This window comes from Leptodactylus fuscus, chromosome 7 (assembly GCF_031893055.1).
Source record: "Leptodactylus fuscus isolate aLepFus1 chromosome 7, aLepFus1.hap2, whole genome shotgun sequence".
NCBI lineage: Eukaryota > Metazoa > Chordata > Amphibia > Anura > Leptodactylidae > Leptodactylus > Leptodactylus fuscus.
In genome coordinates this window covers 84,838,906-84,859,652 of record NC_134271.1, presented here as the reverse complement: position 1 = coordinate 84,859,652, position 20,747 = coordinate 84,838,906, and the positions used below count along the sequence as shown (strand labels likewise).

General features: G+C 43.1%; 1 protein-coding gene across 1 annotated transcript in view; it reads left to right on the top strand.

Annotated features, from left to right (window-relative positions):
- Positions 1-13,371, top strand: part of TRIP11 (thyroid hormone receptor interactor 11) — a 41,984-nt gene extending 28,613 nt beyond the window's left edge. The window contains exons 17-21 of the mRNA XM_075282391.1: positions 10,446-10,527; positions 11,137-11,251; positions 11,672-11,797; positions 11,888-12,026; positions 13,111-13,371. Of these exons, the coding sequence (XP_075138492.1) occupies positions 10,446-10,527; positions 11,137-11,251; positions 11,672-11,797; positions 11,888-12,026; positions 13,111-13,322 (674 nt within the window). The 3' untranslated portion in view covers positions 13,323-13,371. The remainder of the gene's footprint in view (positions 1-10,445; positions 10,528-11,136; positions 11,252-11,671; positions 11,798-11,887; positions 12,027-13,110) is intronic.
- The last annotated feature ends 7,376 nt before the right edge of the window (positions 13,372-20,747 follow it).

The window sequence follows — 20,747 nt, the reverse complement described above, 5'->3', positions numbered from 1 at the left end:
ATGGTTGTCCTCTCAAAGAAAAAAGTATACGGAATGCAGGTTATAGTGTCCAAAGGAGTCATCAAACATGTACAGCCCTCAAACCAAGAACCAAATGAATGTATTTCTTGCTAATGTGAACGAGGCATTACATCAGCATATTACAGAACCAAGCTTAGACCTGGTCTAATATCTCAGCCATGGTACTGTACACAAGTCACTCCAATCCACATACAAAGCCATAGAGGTCCTCAGCTTTTTTTTACTCCCTTAGTGACCTGCACATATCCTAGCTAACCGTGGCACCAAATTTTTGGTCCTCAGCATGGCTTACATCTTGCTTCTAGTCATCAGCATATCTTCCCCTCTCATTCCTGGTCCCCAGGATGGTGTCCCTTTTAAAACGGGTCCTCAGTACGGCTCCCCCTCTCATTTCTGGTCCACAGCACAGTGTCCCTTTAAATTATCATCCTAGGCATAGTTCCCCTCTCATTCCTAGTTCCTAGTGTACAGGTTTGATACTAAAGACCTAGCCACAGCATAGGCCATCAGTATCTGAATTATAGGAATCCGACACTCACTTCTCCAGGTGCCGGCAGCTGCTGCAGGGGATGGAAAGCAAGAAATAGGACCAGAGCTTTAGTTTTCTGGCGCCGACACTATACAGTGGATGGGGGCTGCAACTCCACTTCTGTTACTTGAATAGGAGCAGCTGCACGGGCTTCCCGCCCTTCAGCGCCTGCCAGAACAGCTGATCTGTGTGGGTTTCAGATGTTGGCCCCCTAACACATCAGATCCTGATGTCCTATCCTGTGGATAGGTTATCCGTAACAAACATGCATTGGGGGCTGAAAAATCCCTTTTTTAAATTGTGATCTTCAGTATGTTTCTCCTCTGGTTCCCTGTCATCAGCATGGTATCCCTTTTAAATCATGTTCCCCAACATGGCTTCCCTCTCATTCCTGGACCCCAGTATGGTTCTGCAGGACAAAATTCTGACTATACAGCCCACTTTAGGTATATCTTAGTGTGGTGTATACATTAAACGCGTCCCTTTTGTGAGTTTTTGAGATTGTCCTGGTAAAATTGGGACAATTGGCATGCATGTTTGGCATCTCAATGGCAGATTGCATTGACTACATTTGATGTGTAGTCTTTTCAGAGGGCTTCCTGCTGCTAAAAAAAAAAAAAAAAAAAGTGGTCGTTTTTTAAGGGGATGGTCTGCTTATAGATGGGTAGCTTCCATAGAATATATTGAATCAGTAACTTGGAAAAATAAATAAATGATTTTAACTGCCAGAGCAGTTTTCACAGTTTTGAGATGGATAAATCAAAGCTAAATTGCAATATTAAAAAAGCATCCAACCCCCTTCCCCCCCCCCATAGCTATATATTTTCTTAAACACCTGCAGCATTGTCTCAATGCCACTTGGTACAATATACGAACAGGCACCTTCATGCAATTTTGATTTAAAGTGAATGTTTTATGAAAAAATGCAAATAAATGTATATTAGTTGTTAAGAGTGGAAACCAAACAATAAATTATATGCACAAAACCTCCTAAAAATAAGAGTTCAACATGTGCAGGGTTCATTCATTCACTATGGCCTGTACCCGCATGCATGAGTCTTCAGAAAATAGCTAGAGCTGGAAGGAACAAAAATCTGCTTTGAAGCTGGAAATGTTAAAAAAGTATCATCCTATAAAATGTAGTGATTGCACACCATGAAAAGTAAGTGAACCCCTAAACCCTATATATTATTTGAAAGTAGACAACCTGAAGATTGCATACTGTATGTCTCAATGGGTCATCAATAGCCACATCCACCTTCATGCAACTTTGTGACAAACACAAAACATTTTTTGAAAAAACGCACTAAAACACATATTTGCACCTAAAACTCATGTTCAATCTTACATTCATATACAAAATAAACTTAAAATAATAGCTTATGGTGTATACAATGTGTATATATACTATATGTACCGCAAACATCAACTACAACAAGAGCTCGGACTCCCAAAAACACGAATACAGCAGACAGGCAGGATTTTGCTGTTATTCACTAATAAGTTAAGAAGCTATACTGCACCTAGCAAACTTTTTTGAGATTGCACAGCATACCGTACATAACTTAATGTTTCATATATACAACCACCTTCATACAACGTTGCGACAGAGATTGCAAGCAAAGATTGCCCAAAAATTCAAATTTGCCACTAAAGTGTGACTCAAGCAATCCCAAACAAAATGTACTTTCTAAAAAACTGCAATATGTTAGGAGTTCATACATACCACACATGTATATATTTACAGGGGCGGGTGTTAAAGAATCGCCATTTTGTGCATGCAAATTAAATAGGACTTTATATAAAAATATTATTTTCCATCCCCCCTATACAAATTTTAGCAATCTATACATTCATCTCTACTGATAATCGTTAATACTATTATTTTAGCGTGTAACGGACATCGCTAGAGGCGTATTTTACTCTAGAAAGCTCAGGTATACACAGGACAGGGATTGGGTTAAATTTAACTTTATTCATGATTTTGTGTATATGTTGTGTAAGTATTTGGTGCCTCTTTTTTTTGGGCGCTGCGACCTGGACAATGATAGATGTCTGGGTCTCAGCGCCAATAAACTACCTGGTTATGTTCAGGGGGTATTACAGAAGAATACCCCACTAGTAAAGCTCAGTAGGAAATTACGTTATACCTGTATGTGACAATCAGAGTGCAAAAGTACAGTATGCTCTCTGATTGACAGGAAGGGGGAATAGGGACTGAATCCCTCCTCCCCCCCTCCCCCCCTTGGGGTCACATCCAGGTTGTGCACAGAGACAGAAAAAATGCTTCTCTGTGCTCGCTGCAGGAGTCCTCCTCCCTCCTCCCCTTCCTGTTAAAATTCACTAATGCTTCTCGAGACAGGAGGGGGGGGGGGCAATTTAAAGTCCTGTATCTCAGGACTCATTTGGGCTATGAAGATAATTTTAGATTCATTTTAAAGATGATAATCTCTTCTTTAAATTATATTAAGTTCATAATAGCCCTTACAGATTTTTAGCGAATTGCTGTTAAAAATGCTGCGGGGAATTGAGATCTTCAATGAGATCTCAATCCCCAATAGCGTTTTCAACAGTGAATCGCTTTTGCATAGTAAGGGTTAACATGAAGACCTTGGTATCATTTTAAAGATGAGATTCTCATCTTTAATGTGAATCTAAAATTATCTTTATAGTCCAAACAAGTCCATGGGCATTAGAACGAGATATGGGCATTAGAAGTAAGTACGTAGTAGCTACGTCGTCGGCTAGACAGATGACACCCTGGGAGGACGTAGAGCTTACGCGCTTGGCAAGTAAAGTGCTAAAGAGGACCTTTCATTACTCCAAACATGTCCAGCTCTCTGGCACAGTTGGAATTGTTTCTCTACCCTCCACCATTCCTGAGCAATAAATGTTGTTCGTTTTGGTGCATGACACGCTGTTTAGCTTCTGTGCTGTCAGGCAGGATCAGACAAGGGGTGTGAGTCTGAGCTCTGACACTGGCTGCCTCTAATTGGAGCTGTAAATTATGCCCCCTGCCTGACACTGCCCTTCTGATATTACAGGGCTTAAATGGGACATGTTGCATCAAAACTACCTACACTTGTTACTCAGGAATGGTGGCCAGGGGTGTAAGTAAAGTCATGTGGGACCCAATGCAAACTTTTTGTCCTTATTATAGCCAGTAATAATAGTGCACGGCTGCTATAAAACAAATGGTGTGTGATGTTAATAGTGAAGGGGCTCCACACAGTATTATATGCTCCACTGTGGAGCACATAATATTGGAAAATAATGGAGCTGTGCTCGAATCAATGAAGCAGCGACTTTTAACACATACAAAGAACTTGAATTGGTGATGGTGGTGAAAGGTGCTCTTTTTAAGAGGGGTCCTTCTCAAAGCAGTGGTTTTCTGTATAGAATTATTCAGCTGATATAAGTTGTACATTTTCTTGTATATAGTGACATGGACCATGCTAGTATAACCTGGACATCTCCTGTATATAATTATACATGTATAGCAGGTATAATTTATACATCTCTATGAATATAGTGTAATAAATCCTATTCTATAAAGTCTATAAGAACTGATTTGGGGTTTCAGTAGGGAAAGGAAAAAATGTAATATAACTGAGCATAATATTTTTCTTTACACCCATATGGTAAATGTATCAGGGTGTTGATTTAGTAAGCTGTAGCCTTTAGCTGCTGCCACCTCTCCGAGCGTAGCGGCTCAGAGGCACATCCCGTGTTTGGGTGATTTCTTGAGTCTATTGTACCAGCTGGCAGCACGCCATAGTAAGTGGCAAAGTAATATTTTACCCTCCCCCTTTCCTGCTATTTGCAAAGATTAGATTAGATGTGACTTCTTAGTCTTTGCAGGGCATTAATTGTTTTCTCTGGGAGATTATGCTGTGAGTGTTGACGTTGCCATAAAACATTCCCATATTCTAAACACATTAGGTTGACTAGACGGGAAATTCCATAATATAAATAATGTTTGTTCTGGGGGCAGATTAATGAATGTCGGGGCACACGCCGGCCACGTTTACTGAAGTGTCCGAAAAATCCAGAGTCTGGAAAGAATCCTATGTATTAACTGTTTGTGTGCTGCCCACTCCCCATCTCTTTTGGCTTCATTTGGCATAGTAAATGTATAAGCTTTCGTTTCCATAGACTATTAGGGTGATATGTGCTGTAGCAGTTACGTGCTGACATGTTTAGTGAATTGACATCTAGGCTTAAAGGGATTCTACCACTAAAACACATTTTTTTCTAGTTACCACGTCGGAATAGCCTTTAAAAAGGCTATTCGTCTCCTACCTGTGGAAGTGCTCTCCGCCGCGCCGTTCGTTCAAAATACCGGTTTGTACCGGTATGCTAATTAGTTCTCTCTCGCAGCGATGGGGGCGTCCCCATCGCAGGAGCAGCGATGGGGGCGTCCCCATTGCAGCTCGAAAACCGACCGCAGCGCCGCCTCTGTGGTCTTTGGTGTCCTCCCCTTGCTTCTTCAGCGTCTGTCGGACGCCTGCGCAGTACGCTCTGTTCGGCGAAGATTGCCGAACGTACTGCGCACACGCGCGAAATTGCGGTCCCAGCCATAGTGCGGGCACCGCAATTTCGCGCCTGCGCAGTAAGTTCGGCAATCTTCGCCGAACAGAGCGTACTGCGCAGGCGTCCGACAGACGCTGAAGAAGCAAGGGGAGCATACAGAAGACCATAGAGGCGGCGCTGCGGTCGGTTTTCGAGCTGCAATGGGGACGCCCCCATCGCTGCGAGAGAACTAATTAGCATACCGGTACAAACTGGTATTTTGAACGAACGGCGTGGCGGAGAGCACTTCCACAGGTAGGAGACGAATAGCCTTTTTAAAGGCTATTCCGACGTGGTAACTAGAAAAAAATGTGTTTTAGTGGTAGAATCCCTTTAATTGATGACCTATCCTTAGAATAGGTCATCATCATCAATTGAAGGTTGGCGGGTTGTCAGGTGAATACTGTGGCCTCTTCACTATTTACCAGGCATAGCGTTCAGTTTTTGTATAGTGGGATTGAGCTACAAACAAGCCATGTGACCAAAGAACGTCATGTCACATGGCTTGTGAAGTGAAAAATTCGCTTCAGTCAGCTGATCCATGTTGGTTCTAAGTTTCAGACCCCTGTTAATCATCAATTGGTGACCTGCTCTAAGGATTTGTAATTAATTTTTAAGTCCCGGAAAACCCATTTATTGTATTACCCAAAATATACAGTAATTTTAGGACATGTTTTTTTTCAAAACTCTCATTGGCGTCCATTCATTATTCCTATTAGAAATTGGTGAGTATATTGACAACTGGGCAACACTGGATCAACACTAGGGATTGTAGGTTTATTGGTTGGACTTGATGTACTGATGTCTTTATCCAACCTCATCTACTATGTAACTAGTTGAGGTATATCCCTTGGTAACACTCACTTATCAGTTTAGCATTCAGACAACATAATCGGCAACAGGGTAGTCAGAAGACGAGAAGGATAGTCAGGATCTAACACCGTGGTGCATGCTGTTTTATTGGGGCATCTCTTAGGTGGCATAATTTAGATCAGTATTTTGGAGCTAAGAACTGGCTACTAAGGCTAGGTTCACATTGGAGTCATTTGGAGTTGATTTTAAGACAGATTCCTCCTCAAAAATCAGCTTCAAATTCTTGCTGAAATCTGCCTTCCATTGTTCACACTTGGAGATAGTAACCGACTGCATGCTGCAATAAAGAAGCGTCCTGCTTGACCTTCCTGCGGAATAAACTGCAGAATCCTCATTGCGCGGCTCTCATGCTGACTATACCCTTTGTGTCTGAAACTTGTCTGTGAGCAAACCTATAGCAGAAAGCTGGAAGACCCCCCTCAAATCTCTAAGTTCTGCAGTGTGAACCTAGCATAATAATTCTACACCTTTATTGTCAGACTTTTGAAAAGTACATAGCAAAGATTAAAGATTTGTTGCTTTTGGCACACAAAAAAATTAATATACCAGTGTGCTCCAACATTATGGCTCATTAACAATAGTAAATCTGCCCCCTAGCGTCTCCGGAATTGTCATTACCTGTCAGTAGTAGTAGTGCTAGGTCATCCTTTTTATATAGAGTTTAAAGAGGAACAGCCTTTTAGTTTCTGGAGCCTACTCTTATTATTCTTTCCCCCACGTGAATCTCCTTGGTAGGACGGAGCTGATAATGTGTTTTCAAGGTGCAGGATTAATCAAGTCTGTATGAGTTGGAGAAGCCCAGGAGCCAGACACGCGCTGCTAGATTATTATTTTTAACCCCTGCATCAATGGCAACAATCAGGGCACCCTGTTATTTACTTTATAGGGAAGAATTGAAGAGCGTTCCAGAAACTGCGCCAGCCCAGTTTGAAAGAGTACCAGAAACCGCTTGTGGGTGCTGTTTCTTATAATCTCATACTAAACTTGTATAGTGGGGGGTATTCAACTGCTGGGCCACGGTCTATACCTGTATGGTACAAGCAAGATGTAGGCGGCCCACGTGAATCTCTATCCTTGCTCCAACATAATGGCAGTGGTTGGGAGAAAGTATAATATAGCACATACATAAGCATGACTATACTGCATCTGTGTAGGCAGCAAGGACAAGCATCATTCCCAGCTGCTACAGTCAGCCATCTTTTTTAAGAGGGACTGTCATCTGGATATCATTCTTTTTCCCATCCACTGTAATTGTGCTGGAGCAAGAAGGGAGAGTTTTCTACAAGCTTCCTAAACCTTTGAAGCTTGTGGGGCATTATTCTATGTGGAAGTGATGTGATGGCTTAGACTAAATGGGAGTACTAAGGAGGCATTGTATTGTATGTGGACACTAATGGGGCATTATACCATATAGAAGCTGTTAAGGTGCATCAAAATATTGAAGGGGGGGATTCATGTGGCACTAAGGGATAATTATACTGTGTAAGGAACATTATACTGAGTGAGGGGCACCACTAGGGTATTATACCATATGGAAGCTGCTAAGGGGGCATCTACTGTGTGTGGCAATGAGCTTTTTTTGGGAAGGGGGTGGCAATGAGCATTTATGCTATGTGGGGCCACTTCACAACTGTGTATTACACAGAGTGGAGCGCTATTACTGTATGGTGGAAGAAAGCAACGGATTACGTGCAGTGAAAAGGGGAACATTGGCGGGGGTTATAGGTGCAGTTTATCAGAAGTAATAACTAGACACGTAAAGCTATTGTTCAGCTCAGACCTTCACATGATGGTAGACCCAGGTCAGTAGATCTTAACTACAAATAGTTGAGTTCCCCCTAGTCTATAACATCAGGTAGTCAACCTTGGGAACCAAGACTGCATGCAATAAAAGCTAGTACAGTTAACAGTAGCAGTAATCTGTCCATCCAGAAAAGATCAGACCATCCTTTAATAGTCCCACCATAATCAGTATTATAGATCATTATTATATTGTGCTAGTCAGTGCTTTAAATTGACAGCATCTCCCTAAAGCAGCAAATCAGCATCACAACCATCTGATTCTTTTCAGTTTGGTTGCGGTTGACATCTCGGATGCTCCAGTCCATTTGGTGAGCAATAAAAATTGTACAGGTTTTCATCCTTCATCAACACAAGAATGTGGGGTGCAGGTGACCTGAAGTTGAGCCAACTCTTTAAAGTGCCATTAAAGCCACACAGGACAGTAAAAAAAAAAAAAAAAAAAAAAGTTCAGGGTCACTGTTGGTCACTCTACTCATGGACAGCATCTGAATATTGGGTCATCTCCAGGTCTACTTGAAAATTGTGCATTGACCTTGTCTGGTGGCAGAGGAAACATGGGGCACTGGTTATAGAACGATCTAGGAAGATCTACCTGAGCTTTTCTAATTGGGAAGTGTCTGATAAACTGTAACTTTGGTGGCTTTTGGAACTGTTATGATCTACATCATAGCAGTTATGAAACCACATTCTCTCTCTAATCTGCAGACTTGTCAGCCTGATTTGGCAGGGAAAGAGTTACTTCTTGCTATAGACGTTTAAAAAAAAAAGAACAAAAAAAAAAAACTATTGAAACTGGTCCCAAATGCATTCTCAGACGCAGCCGTAGCCAAATCTCGTGAAGGATTTCTTTATGGACGTGCTGGCAGTCGACTGGATTCACACAGAGACCCAACTTTGCCAGTTACACTTTTCTGAATTGCCTTAAATGGTTAACAAATTGATTCTGACCATTCCCAATCTTGCTGTTTCCAAGCACAGGTCTCTCCAGACCCTAGTCCATGCCAAGTGAGATTTTTTCTTTATACTTCTTTAGTGCAGAGTGAAAAGCTCATACTTGGAGCCAGTGCCTGACCCAGAACCCCCTGTGTATAGGGGCATAGAAGGTATGTGGTGGGAGGAGCAAGGGCTGTTCAGGCTCCTCCCTGTGCTTCAGTGTAGGGTTCAGCCAGTGTATCAGACAATGTGAATCTATTCCTGCATACCTATTCTTATTTAGGGTGCACTCACATTGCATATATATTGTATGTATAGGTTGGGAGGGTTTGGGCATGTTCATTAAACATATCCATAGGTCATTATTTCACTAATATACCAGTGTCCTTTTGGCCTCCCTCTATCAAGTATATCAGTTTAGCCTTTTTTCTTTTTTTTTTTTTTTTTTGCTGGCAGGCTATGGGCAATGTATGCTACTTTATGCCAATACAGTGACTTACACTGGAGGCTTCCATTATAGGAATATCCATCAGACCAATATATCCAGTGTACAGAGCAGAGTGACAATTGGCTATAATGTGCCGTCATGTTGTTTTGATGTTTTCAATAACCCGAAAGACAAAAAACAGTGGGGTTCTAGGACTGGCTAACTGGAAAGAGCGACCACATATGTCGCTGTCCTTTTATTTTCCATAACCGCGCCATATGGAATCATATCTCCACAAAACACCAGGATAGGATCTTGTTCACCCACAGAATCATTGGTGAGCCCACTCTTGGACCCTACAATGTCCTTATTTGCCAGTAATCTCCAACCACTCACTGGTTATCTGGGCATGCTGGATGTTGTAGTGTCACTACAGCTGAAGATTCACACATTGTGGACTGCTGTTAATATATAACTAATGTGTGCTGGGTTGGGGATCATATAACCTCTTTAAACACTGGGACAAGGGGGTGGGGGGTTGTCCAATGAGTGTGCTCCATTTTAGTTTTTATTGAGCCCACCCCACTCTTTGTAAACCTAAAATGGTGAATTGTTATGCATGTATAAATGGGATTTTCTAAAGTAAGCACCATATTTAGAAGCAGCTAGTAGGTATGTAGAGGAGGTTGAGAACTGATATCCAACATGCCTGAACCACCTTTCTCCAAATGTCTCAATAAAGATAAGCAGCCAGCAGAGGTGCGTCAGCAACTTATTGCCCTCTTCCTATTAGGAACATATGTATGCTCAGCCCAGCTAAACATGCTTTCAGGGGGGAGAGGCAGAACTAGTCAGTCGTCCTGAAGTGTATGGCCAACATAACACATTTCAGCACCTATTTATTTTAGTCATACTGCTAGCCCCCCTCAGCCTCTTACTGTGGAATTGTCTAGGCTCCAATATCTACATATATGGAGCGGGCATTTGCCTACATATGTTCTCACGTTCTCACACTTTGGGTGGAGAATCCATGAGGGAATATTTAAGGTCATTTACTAATCAGAGGAACAACATTCCACATCTTGTGAAAAATCAAGATATACTAGAAAAACAATGCAGTCTGCTCTGCCCCCCTCCCCCCAATATGCCAATTGTTCCCTTGGATCAGGGCCGCAATACTGTGGAAAACAGATATCATTTAATAAGAGCTGTTCTAGGGTGGAGGAGGAAAGTTATCCGATGTATTGTGCCCACTAGTAACTGTATAATACCCTTGTCTTCCATCAGGTGACCTAAAGCAGGAGATGCTGGATGACGCTCAGAGTAAGCTGATGAACCTACTGAACAGCACCGAAGGGAAGGTAGATAAGTAAGTGACATTAACATGTCTGTGGGCCCTAGCGAACCTGTGTGGGTGGATTGAATCGCTTGCATCCCCTGCTAATGTTGTCAAGCAACATCTGAACACTCCAAATCTTGCTGCCCCAAAGTGCCCACAGGTTTTAGATCCTGTTGTTGCATTGAACTTTTCTGTATATTTGATGTCTCTTATTTTTTTGTGGTGAGATCAGAGATATTAGACAGATCTCAAGAAGACCTCAATAGCTGAAGGCTCTCTCGATTACTTCCACATGTGGAGCCTGAAGTTACTGTAATCTGCCAGTAAACTATGTGCCCCAAAAAAAGCAAACAAGAAGGTTCATTGTGAAATCTGTTTGTGGAGAGAGAACCACTTTTCTAATTTTGGTGGTAGGTGGGGTCGAGTAAGATCTTTCCATATTGTTTCTTTTACCATAATCACTATCTTATATAGGAACCTACTTAGTGGAACTTCTCCATGAGTAACAATCACGATAGCGTGCAACTTTCTAATAGTCCACCCCACCACTGCAGTCCGACAGGATTTTCTGTTTCCTTCATGTATTAGTCATACAGGTTGTTCTACATGTTATGTGTTGTGTTATCTCTTGTCTTCCAGGGTATTAATGAGGAATCTTTTTGTTGGTCATTTCCACACACCAAAAACTAAGCGTCACGAGGTTCTGCGGTTGATGGGGAGCATTCTTGGACTGAAGAAAGTAGACTTGGATGAAGTAAGTGGCTGCAGTTTCGATGATCTTTGTAGAATAGACATCATTAAGGGCTCGTTCACAAGGGGCAAGAAGGGGTGCATTTTGACCTCAAAATTCGCCCCCTCAGAAAGAGGTCTATGTAGACCACTAGCGTTCCTTTTTTGCGCAAGCGGTGTGTTCCCGCTCGCGCAAAAAAGAAGCAAGCTGCCCTTTCTTCAGGTGGATTCCGCGGCTGGTCAAGCCGTGGCATCCGCCTCGCGACAGCACCCTCCGGACTAGGCCCATTCATTTGGGCCTACTCTGGCGCAGGAAGCTGCGACAGTCGCGGCAGGTGCATTTTGGTCCTATTCTTCCCGCCCAAAATCCACCCTCTCTTGCCCCGTGTGATTAGCCCTTACTTTTCCAGTCTCCACTACTAACTTATTTAACTCCATCCCACAGCTTCTGCTGGAAGAGAATCGTGGTGTGACGCGATGGGTGTCTGGCTGGTTTGGAGGGGGAACAGTTCACCCTAAGAGTGTTCCCAGTACTCCACAAAGACCTAACCATCACTCACTATTTAATAGTGTATGTGGGCAATTTATCTATTATCTATTTTTATTTATTTTTTCCCAAATTTTATTATGATATTGACATTGTGCTCTGTGTCTTTTGAAGTCTTTTTCTGAGCTTTTCGTAAAGTTTCTGGAAACAGAATCACTACCCAAGCTTCCTCCACTAAAGCTGACGATGCAGGACATGGCGCCGTTGGGTGCAACCACTAGCGGGAGTCAGAATACCACTGTGTCCGCTCCAGGTACTGTGTGCATTGCATTGCTAGATTCCTGCTAAAGAGACCCTAACAAAGTGCAGCCTGCAGACATGATCTCATCCTTTATCAGTGAATCCATCATCACAGTGAGACACAATAATATCCACAGCTGACATAAAAGTCTTAATAAAGTGATCCCCCTTGTCCCCCTCCAACATCACATTTTCACTTCTGACATGGAGCAGGTCACCCTCCCCATCCCAGTAATTACCTCCAGAGTTCAAAAATTGTACGACATTGACTTAAGTGTAGAGGAAATACTTGTGAACTGTTAGTTCATGGGCAATGTATCCAAGATTACTAGCAGAAATCTAGAAGGGAGATAGGACATCTATTAAGTTAGCGACATGCTGAGATTTCTACTGCGATAAAGAAAACTAAAGAAAAGTGTAGGCCAACGTAATAAAAATATGTAACTGATCACAAAACAAAATAGATCTCCCTTATAACAAATACTCAGCCCAACCAAAAAAAGAAAACCAGTAGCACCAATGTAATAAAATATTACCAAATTTATTGAAGTCAAAATATAAAAGCAGATGAGGTTAAAAGAATGAAGTGAGAGTTACCGTATGTAAATGTGGCACAGGAGATGTTGCAGCAGGCATGTGCATGGGCAGAGCCCACGTGCCTTACTATCCTCAGGTGAGGCACATTTTACTATTTTGGTAGCACATAGAAACCTGGCCAACTGGAATAGTATATCGTAGTATATTTTGGCTTCAATAAATTTGGTAATATTTTATTACATTTGTGCCATGAGAACTCAGTGTTTTGGTTGGGGACATGTGTCTGCTGCAGTCATACTCTGTCGTGAATCTAAAAATGAAATTCAGCACAGATACTATTCTCTGTGTCACAGTTTAGATCTTCATCCAAATCAGTTAACCTACTTCACCATAGACTACATAAAGTTGGGGTGTGGCACGCTTTGAGTTAAGTGAGAAGGGTTGATACCGAATCTAGACCTCTGAATGGAATTTACCTGCAGTTTAATATGGAACTTCTAAAACTGTACACATAGGAGGCATAGTAATTCTAAAGTTTGAATTTTCTTTGTGCGCTGTAGGAACTGGGTCGAGTCGACGTCAGGAGTCGAATCCTTTCCTGGCCCCTCGTTCAGCTGCCGTCCCCCTCATTTCCACCTCTTCCTTGGGAGCAGGCACGTCAGGGCATCTCCTCATGAAGCCGATCTCAGAAGCTCTGCCCACTTTCACGCCTCTGCCTGTCTCTTCTGATGCCAGTGCCGGGGCAGTGCTGAAGGACCTCCTAAAGCAATAGACTGGTCTGCAGCAGAGACTCCGGAACAATGTAGCACTTTATAAAGGAATACACTATTGTATATAGGAAAATCCAAAGAGGCCTTCATTCTACAATCTGAAGACTGTTTATTTAAGAAAACTCTGCCCAGAGTGACCTGGAAATGTCCAGCATTCAGGGTGCAGCAGTAACCGCCAGCATCCTATGATTTACTATTGCACACGGAGGGAGGGTCAGTAAAAACATTTGCGTGGTTTGGATGTTAGAAATTTGATGGAATATTTTATAATATATTGAAGAAAGGACACAAAATCACACAAATATGGCAGTCTTTGTGTACTGTTTGTGTAAGGGGGTGTGGCTACAAAACCGCAACGTGTGTCCTCCCATTTTATGCAACTAACACATGGCTCATAGCCGGGTTGTCCTGTCACATTGGCTTCAGTTTAGTTCTCGCTGCTCATATGACCCCAACATTGTTTCCAGTGTTAAAGATTCTGATAATCGTCTCTGCCAAACTTCTCAGTGTTATTATCTCCCTCACTCGCAGTAAATGCAGGCGTGATGTTACAATTGGAGAGGTGGAGTTTTATGGATAGAGGTGAAGTCTTTATTATAATAATATTTTTCAAGCTCTACAGTTGACAATCCTACACAGGTTTTATATAATTTGTGGGAAAACCATAAATATCATTGCTTTTTATGACAATGAAACAAAGTATGAAAAACTTTTAATATTTTATGTATTAGGATATGGGCGTAGAAAAGGGGAATTCTATGCAAGCAGGTTTATTGCCATTTAGATTCATTTAAGGAACACTCCAGATAAAATGAATACTGTTCTGTCTAGTCCAGGGCCTGAGGGACAGAGCCTGACATAGAAAGAACATGAAAGAAAGGAGTCCTTCTCCGCCTCCATATATCCTGCAGTGGGCATCAAACGAGTTCTTAACTATTTTTGGAATGTTGTTCTGCAGATTTATAGATGGCAACATGGCTGCAAGAATGAGGTCACCTGATGATGGGCATGCTGCCAGCACATGAGAGGTTGGAGGAGGTATTTTTTGGGATGGGTATTTTTGGGTCCAGGACAATGTTTATCAGGCTAAGGCCCCACAATCCGGAAACACGACTTTTTTTTGTTGCAGTTTTTTGAGCCAAAGTCAGGAATGGATTGAGCAGAAGGAAGAAGTATAAGAACTTCCTATATATTTCCCATTCCTTCTGTAGATTGCTTGGTTTTGGCTTAAAAAACTTCAACAAAATCTGCAACAAAAAAAGTTGCGTTTCTGCAACATGGGGCCTTAGCCTCAGAACACTGTAATTGAGGCTTTTACTTCATTCATGGCATTTACCACTAACGTCAATGAGCTGCATGTATTGAGAGCACCTTCAGCAAGGCCAGATTTAGCTGTTATAGTACTACTACTCCCAGCATGCTTTGGCAGTCCATGGCGCTGCTCACATGCAGTGATTTGGCTCTTCGCTTATATCTTTTGAGAACTTAGTTAAACTTTCCTTATGGTGCCCAAATGAGTGTCTGGGTCAGAATCTAATCGCAGCTTCTGGATATAAAGTTATATTTTATTACTTTACCAACAGCAGACAGAGAACTTGTTGAGGAATTGAAACAGAAAGTCTGCTAAAAAGTTGGAGGATCTTTCATTTATACAGCGAGGAAACTGAAATTTATATAACACTGGACAACCTACTAAACCTTTCTTTGGTCACTGGTCCTCCCAGTCAGCTTAGAGGGCACCTAACATCAAAATGTTAAATTACAGCACCTGTCCTATATTGTACCGGTGGGCATGGTTCTGTCTGCTTAATGCCCCCCTGAAGTGCCAATCACAGTTGCTTAAAGCAGAAGTAAACTTACTCATACACAAGCAGTCTCCGCTTACTATAGGCTCTATGGAGGGAGGAGGGAAGGAGAAAAACACAGATATGAGGTTTTCTTCAACATTAGACGTGACACCTCTTTCAGAAGATGGCTGGAGTCCTAATCCAATTGTGTTGTTAAACAGAACTATTTCTGTATATTGCTGGTGTTTCTCTGAGTAGATCTCCTCCCCCTCCCTTCTCCATAGAGTTCTATTGTACAGATTTAATCAGTGGCAGAAGAAGGATAATGAGTGAATAAACAGACACTTATATAAAGTATGTTACTGAGTCTATCTTTACCTGAACACTTAAAAAATAACATTTTATTTTCTTCATAAAATAAGCTCTACTTCAGTTACTTACAAGCTGGCATGTTTAGGGTGCGCGACCGGCTCTGATTGGCACTTCAGGGTGTTTTACTGAAAACTTGCACAGTCTGTAGATGTTGTAATATAAATCCTGCTATGCAGGTGATGTGGTCCTTTTAAGATAATTTTGGTACATGAAGTCCCACTGACCTCAGTGACTTAATTCTGGACTACAACGTCTTTCTGTGCCCCTTCCCCACCTCTCCCAACAGAGTTCAATGACACGTTTTGTAGACTTTTCATTACTCCTGTAAATTAGTTTTGTTACATAGAAGTTCGGAATATACTGTATCATGGCAGGGCTATAGTGTGAATATAATGTATACAGAATAAATTAATGGATCTAATTTATGTCCTGTGTTTTTTATGCAAGTTCTTTGATATGTGGCTTCAGGAAAATCAAATAATGAAGGGAAAATGTCATTTACTATCTCCTATTTATCTTCATATTGTGTAATCGCACAGTCCGCCCTACAGCTATTCCTCCCAACTCTCCTATAGACATACACTCTGTTTTGCCAGGCTTACATGTGTTTTCAGTGGGGAGTGTTGGGTAAGCCATTGCCAGACTGCTCTACTAGTAGCTTAAAGTGATACTCCCCCTCCTTTGTGAGGATGATGTCATTACAGGTCCTGGAGGCTGCAACAGATGCTGATGACCACATTGGATAAAGTAATGGTTGGGTCTAGAATGGAGTGGTTTACATCAGGTGAGTCACGGATCCGGTAAGGTGAAGCTGCTTGCACACAACTGTATGCTAATCGGCTGCTGTGAATAGGTGGCACACGGGACAATGTCACCCGTGCACCAGCCGTGCTTGCGTGTCTCCTTTTATTAAATGAATAGGAGCCATGGAAGCAGGGCTGCAAAATTTGACAGGAATAGGACCTGTTCCATATTTTGCAGGAAAAAACCTGTATAGCATACTGACCAGTCATACGGTTGTCTACAAGGGGGCTTAGCTGTGTGGACTAAGGTTTCAATTTCCACTCCAATCCTCCCCTCCTTTTTTTATCAAATCACCAGCTATTATTGAAGCACAAGACCTCACTCTATTACTGGCTACCAATCGTATTTCAACCCATCTGTTCTAAATTGTCTGGGTTTTTACTATTACAGACCTGATCACTACTGAGCATGCTCGCTAACTTAAAGTAATATGACATGAGGATGTCAGTATAAGTAAAAACATGGCGGGGGGCTTCTGGTATCTTTGTTTTAGATCAGTCACTGAATTTCTAGTGTCTCTTTAGATAACAAATATGATGGTGGAAGATCCCAAATAACGTTAGGATTAGAGATGAGCGAACAGTGTTCTATCGAACACATGTTCGATCGGATATCAGGGTGTTCGCCATGTTCGAATCGAATCGAACACCACGTGGTAAAGTGCGCCAAAATTCGATTCCCCTCCCACCTTCCCTGGCGCCTTTTTTGCACCAATAACAGCGCAGGGGAGGTGGGACAGGAACTACGACACCGGGGGCATTGAAAAAAATTGGAAAAAGTCATTGGCTGCCGAAATCAGGTGACCTCCATTTTAGACGAATAGTGGATTTCAAATCCGGGTCATATGAGAATGTGAACTTTGTGACTATGAGACAGGGATAGCTGTACAGGCAGGGATAGCTAGGGATAACCTTTATTTAGGGGGGAATGTTATTAAAAATAACTTTTTGGGGCTCTATCGGGTGTGTAATTGTGATTTTTGTGAGATAAACTTTTTCCCATAGGGATGCATTGGCCAGCGCTGATTGGCCGAATTCCGTACTCTGGCCAATCAGTGCTGGCCAATGCATTCTATTAGCTTGATGAAGCAGAGTGTGCACAAGGGTTCAAGCGCACCCTCGGCTCTGATGTAGCAGAGCCGAGGCTGCACAAGGGTTCAAGCGCACCCTCGGCTCTGATGTAGGAGAGCCGAGGGTGCACTTGAACCCTTGTGCACCCTCAGCTCTGCTACATCAGAGCCGAGGGTGCGCTTGAACCCTTGTGCACACTCTGCTTCATCAAGCTAATAGAATGCATTGGCCAGTGCTGATTGGCCAATGTATTCTATTAGCCTGATGAAGTAGAGCTGAATGTGTGTGCTAAGCACACACATTCAGCTCTACTTCATCGGGCTAATAGAATGCATTGGCCAGCGCTGATTGGCCAGAGTACGGAACTTGACCAATCAGCGCTGGCTCTGCTGGAGGAGGCGGAGTCTAAGATCGCTCCACACCAGTCTCCATTCAGGTCCGACCTTAGACTCCGCCTCCTCCGGCAGAGCCAGCGCTGATTGGCCGAAGGCTGGCCAATGCATTCCTATGCGAATGCAGAGACTTAGCAGTGCTGAGTCAGTTTTGCTCAACTACACATCTGATGCACACTCGGCACTGCTACATCAGATGTAGCAATCTGATGTAGCAGAGCCGAGGGTGCACTAGAACCCCTGTGCAAACTCAGTTCACGCTAATAGAATGCATTGGCCAGCGCTGATTGGCCAATGCATTCTATTAGCCCGATGAAGTAGAGCTGAATGTGTGTGCTAAGCACACACATTCAGCACTGCTTCATCACGCCAATACAATGCATTAGCCAGTGCTGATTGGCCAGAGTACGGAATTCGGCCAATCAGCGCTGGCTCTGCTGGAGGAGGCGGAGTCTAAGGTCGGACCTGAATGGAGACTGGTGTGGAGCGATCTTAGACTCCGCCTCCTCCAGCAGAGCCAGCGCTGATTGGTCGAGTTCCGTACTCTGGCCAATCAGCGCTGGCCAATGCATTCTATTAGCCCGATGAAGTAGAGCTGAATGTGTGTGCTTAGCACACACATTCAGCTCTACTTCATCAGGCTAATAGAATACATTGGCCAATCAGCGCTGGCCAATGCATTCTATTAGCTTGATGAAGCAGAGTGTGCACAAGGGTTCAAGCGCACCCTCGGCTCTGATGTAGCAGAGCTGAGGGTGCACAAGGGTTCAAGTGCACCCTCGGCTCTCCTACATCAGAGCCGAGGGTGCGCTTGAACCCTTGTGCAGCCTCGGCTCTGCTACATCAGAGCCGAGGGTGCGCTTGAACCCTTGTACACACTCTGCTTCATCAAGCTAATAGAATGCATTGGCCAGCACTGATTGGTCAGAGTACGGAATTCGGCCAATCAGCGCTGGCCAATGCATTCTATTAGCCCGATGAAGTAGAGCTGAATGTGTGTGCTAAGCACACACATTCAGCACTGCTTCATCACGCCAATACAATGCATTAGCCAGTGCTGATTGGCCAGAGTATGGAATTCGGCCAATCAGCGCTGGCTCTGCTGGAGGAGGCGGAGTCTAAGATCGCTCCACACCAGTCTCCATTCAGGTCCGACCTTAGACTCCGCCTCCTCCAGCAGAGCCAGCGCTGATTGGCCGAATTCCGTACTCTGGCCAATCAGCACTGGCTAATGCATTGTATTGGCGTGATGAAGCAGTGCTGAATGTGTGTGCATTCACATTCAGCTCTACTTCATCGGGCTAATAGAATGCATTGGCCAATCAGCGCTGGCCAATGCATTCTATTAGCGTGAACTGAGTTTGCACAGGGGTTCTAGTGCACCCTCGGCTCTGCTACATCAGATTGCTACATCTGATGTAGCAGTGCCGAGTGTGCATCAGATGTGTAGTTGAGCAAAACTGACTCAGCACTGCTAAGTCTGCATTCGCATAGGAATGCATTGGCCAGCCTTCGGCCAATCAGCGCTGGCTCTGCCGGAGGAGGCGGAGTCTAAGGTCGGACCTGAATGGAGACTGGTGTGGAGCGATCTTAGACTCCGCCTCCTCCAGCAGAGCCAGCGCTGATTGGTCGAGTTCCGTACTCTGGCCAATCAGCACTGGCCAATGCATTTCTATGGGGAAAAGTTAGCTTGCGAAAATCGCAAACTGACAGGGATTTCCATGAAATAAAGTGACTTTTATGCCCCCAGACATGCTTCCCCTGCTGTCCCAGTGTCATTCCAGGGTGTTGGTATCATTTCCTGGGGTGTCATAGTGGACTTGGTGACCCTCCAGACACGAATTTGGGTTTCCCCCTTAACGAGTTTATGTTCCCCATAGACTATAATGGGGTTCGAAACCCATTCGAACACTCGAACAGTGAGCGGCTGTTCGAATCGAATTTCGAACCTCGAACATTTTAGTGTTCGCTCATCTCTAGTTAGGATTATTTCAGAGAGAAATGCATGAGCTAGCCACGGTTAGGAGATGGAATTGAAAGATTTATATATTCAGTTATAGCTATAAGAAAGTATATTACTGTCTGAGTAGGGATCTATATACATCACCTTTTAATGGTATATTTGATGAGATAAGAGAGAACGGTCACTGTCATTTTAAATGATAGATGTGTTCACCTGTTTTAATGTGTTATAATTTAGGGTTGGAAATTGATCCTTTCTCATCTGGTTCAACGTTGGTTCATACCTAACTCTTACTGACTTTAATGAGTCCTACACTTTGAGGCTGGGACCCCACATTGCAGAAACACAGCATTTTTTGTTGCAGATTTTGCTGTCGTTTTTCGAGCCAAAATCAAAAATGGCTATAAAGGAATGGGTAATTTATAGAAAGTGCTTACACTTCTACCTTCTGCTTAATCCACTCCTGACTTTGACTCAAAAAAACTAAACAAAATCTACAAAAAAAACTAAAGCTACGTTTCCGCAACATGGGGCTTTAGCCTAAACAAGCGATGGGAGCTGTGATGGGCCAGACAGCACACCTGTAGCTTCAGTATTTTGTTGTTGCATTGCCTTTCCTATATGAAACCTTAACCTGCCTGATATGATGTGGACACAGCAGGTGATGCCTTATAATAACAGTCACATGATGGAGCGCCAACTACTGGATCTACAGCACACCTGGCAGCCCCTGATTTTACCCTCTCTATTGTAGGATCTACTGTAAAGTAACAGGGTCATAGTGACTTGACTGTGAGAGAGAGGGGGAAGGTTATAGACGCAGAGGAGTCATTGTCGCAGAAGAACTCACAAATACAGCCATCATTAAGATGGTTATGTTTACTACAATTTGCATCATGTGCCTTTCCAGCAGGCGTTCTACTTTATCATAGCCTAAATTCCCACCTAAATTGGTTGGTCCATCTTGCTGCACAGCCTGGGTCTAACACTAGCAGTGTAAAAAAAGAAATGTCTTCTATTATCCACTTGTAAGGTAACG